At 53.2% G+C, this 5,069-nt stretch overlaps 1 protein-coding gene across 2 annotated transcripts in view; it reads left to right on the top strand.

Annotated features, from left to right (window-relative positions):
- ARHGEF25 (Rho guanine nucleotide exchange factor 25) overlaps window positions 1–5,069 on the top strand; it is an 8,193-nt gene that overhangs the window by 1,491 nt on the left and 1,633 nt on the right. Inside the window, exons 1-13 of one of the 2 annotated variants that reach the window (XM_006757316.1) lie at window positions 7–134; window positions 1,047–1,261; window positions 1,397–1,492; window positions 1,794–1,867; window positions 2,047–2,113; window positions 2,630–2,733; window positions 2,932–3,001; window positions 3,126–3,215; window positions 3,307–3,399; window positions 3,571–3,621; window positions 3,797–3,874; window positions 4,075–4,275; window positions 4,422–4,602. In XM_006757316.1, the coding sequence (XP_006757379.1) occupies window positions 38–134; window positions 1,047–1,261; window positions 1,397–1,492; window positions 1,794–1,867; window positions 2,047–2,113; window positions 2,630–2,733; window positions 2,932–3,001; window positions 3,126–3,215; window positions 3,307–3,399; window positions 3,571–3,621; window positions 3,797–3,874; window positions 4,075–4,275; window positions 4,422–4,602 (1,417 nt within the window). In that variant the 5' untranslated portion in view covers window positions 7–37. Of the gene's footprint in view, window positions 1–6; window positions 135–1,046; window positions 1,262–1,396; window positions 1,493–1,793; window positions 1,868–2,046; window positions 2,114–2,629; window positions 2,734–2,931; window positions 3,002–3,125; window positions 3,216–3,306; window positions 3,400–3,570; window positions 3,622–3,796; window positions 3,875–4,074; window positions 4,276–4,421; window positions 4,603–5,069 lie in introns of those variants that run through there. The other variant, XM_006757317.2, reaches the window with a different exon arrangement.

The raw sequence follows: 5,069 nt of genomic DNA, 5'->3' as shown, positions 1-5,069 counted from the left end.
CCGGCCCGGGTGGGGGGGACGGGGGGGCCCGGGCGCCATGCGGGAGGGGCACAAGGGGGGTCGCTGTGCCTGTCCCAATGTGATCCGAAAAGTGCTGGCAAAATGCGGCTGCTGCATCGCCCGGGGGGGACGTGGTGAGTGTGAGGTCTCCAGTGCTGAGCGTTGAATGGGGGTGGGCTGAGCGGTCAGGACTTATGTTCCTCCTGGCCCTAGGGGTTTAGAAGCTGGAGACGGTACCTGTATTTTCCAGGAAATACTTACTAGATGATCTCTAAGATCCCTTCTGCCTCCAAATTTCTAACTAGTTAAGGAAATTGGGGAAGGGGCAGGGCTTTCCCGTAGTCAGCCGGGTTTGAGGAAAACCCTCTATCATCCCCTCTGGCCTAGAACCGCATCTTCCCTCAAATCCTTTTGCTAAGATTCTACTTCAGCTCTGAGGAGGGACAGAGGGATGGAGGGATGAGGAATGAGAGGCTCGACCAGGGGCTTTCTTAAAAATCACATCTCCTCTGCCCCTGAGCCCAGGCCAAAAATAACCCTGAAAAGCTTTCCTCACTTGCCCCTTCCATTGGGTCCGCGCCTGTTGGGGAGGTGGGCTACAGACGCCTTTTTTGATGATAGTGATTACTGAAATTGGTGGAGGAGGGGATTGGGGGTGGCAGATGTGCTCTTAGCTCTTCATACCCCCCTTCTCAGAGAATGGTTTGTACCCACTGGAAGGGGGAGGGCTGTAGGAGAGCAGATGGCCACCCCCAGCTTCCAGTGTCTGTCCAGATGGCTGCCCCCACCCCCATATCTGTGCCATGCTCAGGATATCAGGGAACCTCCACGTGTTACTGGGGGGTTCCAGGCCTGGGGAGCCAGGCATTTACTGTCCTTCCAAGGGTGACCTGGTGAAATTTTCTATCCTGGCTCACTCAAATGAGGACGAGTGAGCCCTGGCAAGAGGGGACGAGCATCATAGAGAGGAGACTCTGAGAGCTTCCTAGGGATCCTGAGTCTGGAGGTAGAGCAATATCTATCACCCCTTTTCTCCCCGCCCCTAGAATCCTACTCCATTGCTGACAGTGAGGGGAGTATCTCGGCTTCAGCTGCCTCCGGTCTGGCTGTCCCCTCTGGCCCCACCTCTGGCTTCAGCTCTGAGCCCTGTTCCCCGGGCCCGCCCGGGCCCAGCAGTGGCCTGAGAAGATGGTTGGATCACTCCAAACATTGTCTTAGCGTGGAAACTGAAGTAGATGGTGGCCAGGCTGGACCATATGAGGTGAGCAGGGAACACCACAGAAGCATGTAGGACATCCATGTTGGACACTGGGAGAGAAGACAAGTTGGGGGCTATTGGTAAATGGGGAGACACAGCTACTGTCCCTGACCTCTGGCACTTGACCTTGGCCCCTAGAACTGGATGCTGGAACCAGCTCTAGCCACAGGAGAGGAACTTCCAGAATTGACCCTGCTGACCACACTGTTGGAGGGCCCCGGAGATGAGACGAAGGTATGATGACGAAATGGGTCTGGGTGGCTCCCCTCACCCAAGAGGCATCCATTTGCTTCCTCTAGGACAGTGGTTCTCAACCTTCTGGCCCTTTAAATAGTTCCTCATGTAGGGACCCAACCATAAAATTATTTTCATTGCTACTTCATAACTGTAACGTTGCTACTGTTATGAATCGTAATGTAAATATCTGATATGCAGGATGGTCTTAGGCGACCCCTGTGAAAGGGTCGTTCGACCGCCAAAGGGGTCGCGACCCACAGGTTGAGAACCGCTGCTCTAGGATGTTCTTTTCTTTCAGCTACCTGAGGAGAGTTTGTCCCAAGCCCCTGAGAGTGAGGAGGAACAGAAAAAGAAGGCTCTGGAAAGGAGTATGTAAGTGTCCCCACACTCTCCCGTCCTCTCTGCCACTCTACAACGCCCAGAGGACTGTCCCTCACATTTTAGATTTGAGAATTGGAATTTCCTCTGAGGTTGGCTGTGGAAATGAAAGGGCTTCTAGTCCAGGAGGGAGAAAGTGTGAAAACCAAGGATGTGCACTCCTTTCTTCCCAGGTATGTCCTCGGTGAACTGGTAGAGACAGAGAAAATGTATGTGGAGGACTTAGGGCAGATTGTGGAGGTAACTCCCTCTTCCCTTCCCAGCCCTGGCCCAGCCCTTTCCCTCTGCTCAGGGCTAATTTTAACAGATGCCTTGCCCGGCTGGCATAGCTTAGGGGTTGAGCGTCGGCCTATGAACCAGGAGGTCATCGTTCGATTCCTGGTCAGGGCATATGCCCGAGTACAGTGGGAAGCCTGGGGAGGGTTTGAGGGGGTGTTAAGAGATCAACTGAAGGACTTACATGCATGCATATAAAAACCAATGGACACAAGACACTGGGGGGTAGGGGAGGCCGGGAGAGTGTCAAGGGCGGGAAAAAGGAGACATATGTAATACTCTTTGTAATACTTTAAGAAATAAAAATTATTTTAAAAAAACAGAAAGAAAAGGAAACAAAAGAAAAAAAGAATAAAAGATGCCTTGATGCTCCTTTGTCCCACCTTCCCAATCCCCCTACATCTTACACTTATTATGGAGGTAGTGTTCCCACCAGGACTGGCCCCACATACCTATGTTCCCACCCCAAACTTCCCATAGGGTTACATGGCCACCATGGCTGCTCAGGGGGTCCCAGAGAATCTTCGAGGCCGTGACAGGATTGTGTTTGGGAACATCCAGCAAATCTACGAGTGGCATCGAGAGTGAGTGGTGGAGCCCTAAAAGCAAGGGTGGGGTGCGGGCATATGTCTGGTTGTCTCTCAGCGTCCCATCCATGGCCCAGGAGCTATTGTTGCCTGAGGAGGGTTTGGAAAGGCTTCAAGGGGACCATTACTAGGGCAAACAGCCCTAAGTTGCAGGGGTGGGGATATATGACCTATCTTCCCTGCCAACCCCGCTAGCTATCTCCTGGGGGAACTACAGCGGTGTTTGAAGGATCCTGATTGGCTGGCTCAGCTATTCATCAAACACGTGAGGCTTGAGAGGGTGGCGCGGGGAGGCAGGGGGGGGGAGGGGGGCTTGCGAGTGGATGGGACTGCGGAAGTGCTCTTCCTTTTCACTCATCCTGCTCTTGCTTAAACTTCACACCTCCTAGGAGCGCCGGCTGCATATGTATGTGGTATACTGTCAGAATAAACCCAAATCAGAGCATGTGGTGTCAGAATTTGGGGACAGCTACTTTGAGGTCAGTGGCATGGTGCCTTGGGAAAAGAGGGACAGAATCATCATGAGCAGGCTTTCCAGGCTGCGTAACCACTGTGTATCCCTGTCTCCAGGAGCTCCGGCAGCAGCTAGGGCACCGCTTGCAGCTCAATGATCTTCTCATCAAACCAGTGCAGAGGATCATGAAATACCAGCTGCTGCTCAAGGTCAGGACCACCTTCCAGCTGGCTGGGACAGCTCTTCCTTCCTTCATCTCCTCAGGGTTCCTAAGGCTTCCCCATACTTCCTAGAGGCCTTCACCTGTGTCCTGGGGGAGGTTGTGAAAGCTTCTGAGAATGTCCTCATGACCTCCCTGAACATTCTTTTCTGTGTCTTAGGATTTTCTCAAGTATTATAGTAGAGCTGGGATGGATACTGAAGAGCTGGAGGTGAGGACTTCTAGGTCTTCCAGGACACATCACACACACCTTTATCTTCTTAGTCTCCAGGATCCCCCCAGCTCCTTGGGTGGTATAGAGCTGTCTGGTTTTTAGGGGAGGCTGTCAGGGGTCAAAACATGGCTCCTTCCCAATGACAGTGCTTCTCTCTTCACTTGCATCCCAGCGAGCAGTGGAGGTCATGTGCTTCGTGCCCAAGCGCTGTAATGACATGATGACCCTGGGGAGACTGCGGGGATTTGAGGTATGGGGATGGAGCAGGAAACCTGAGGACCAGTGCTTTTCTGTCTCAGTTTGAGATTCAGGAAGTCCTTATGGGGAATTGTCCTCTCCTGGTGCTACCCTATGGTTGGTTGGGAGTGTCGGGGGAAGGAGGGAGGAGCAGGAGTTCCCTCTTTTTTCTTCTTGTTTTTTTTCTGGAAGACCACTGTCGTTTGGTTCTAGGGCAAACTGACTGCTCAGGGGAAGCTCTTGGGCCAGGACACATTCTGGGTCACAGAGCCTGAGGCTGGGGGGCTTCTTTCCTCCCGGGGTCGAGAGCGGCGTGTCTTCCTCTTTGAGCAAATCGTCATCTTCAGTGAGGCCTTGGGAGGAGGAGTGCGAGGTGGAACACAGCCTGGATATGTATACAAGAGCAGCATCAAGGTGGGGAGGGGCTACAAGGGATGGGTTTGACTGGGATGGAGGGGAGGCCTCGGAGAGGATGCCTGGCTCTTGGATTTGTTGGAGGGGGCAGGAGCCAGAGAGGGCCTGAAGAATTTGGGGGCACTATCTCCTATTTGCCAATCCAGGTGAGCTGCCTTGGACTGGAGGGGAACCTCCAAGGTGACCCTTGCCGCTTTGCTCTGACCTCCAGAGGGCCAGAGGGTGGGATCCAGCGCTATGTCCTGCAGACTGCAGACCCTGCAGTTAGTCAGGCCTGGATCAGGCAAGTGGCTCAGATCCTGGAAAGCCAGCGGGACTTTCTCAATGGTGAGTTCTCACCCTCTCTCCTCCACATGGTCCCTTCTGAATCCCTCACTGCCCAATCTCCCATCCCTGCCCTCTGACCCTGGCTTCACTTTGTTCCCTATTCCCACTAATAGCTCAGGAATTGGTAACTCAGCCCTAGCTGGTTTGGCTCAGTAGATAGAGTGTCGGCCTGAGGACTGAAGGATCCCAGGTTCGATTCCCATCAAGGGCACATGCCGGGGTTGTGGGCTCAATCCCCAGTTGGGGGTGTGCAGGAGGCAGCCCATCAGTGATTCTCTCTCATCATTGATGTTTCTATCTCTCTCTCTCCCTCTCCCTTCCTCTTTGAAATCAATAAAAATCCTATATAATAAAAGAGTAATATGCAAATTGACCATCACTCCAACACACAAGATGGCCACCACGAGATGGCCAGAGAGGAGGGCAGTTGTGGGCGATCAGGCTTCCAAGGGAGGGCAGTTAGGAGC

This window comes from Myotis davidii, unplaced genomic scaffold (assembly GCF_000327345.1).
Source record: "Myotis davidii unplaced genomic scaffold, ASM32734v1 scaffold1134, whole genome shotgun sequence".
In the NCBI taxonomy this organism is placed as follows: domain Eukaryota; kingdom Metazoa; phylum Chordata; class Mammalia; order Chiroptera; family Vespertilionidae; genus Myotis; species Myotis davidii.
The sequence above is the reverse complement of the archived record's forward strand: the minus strand, read 5'-3'. Positions and strand labels throughout refer to the sequence as shown.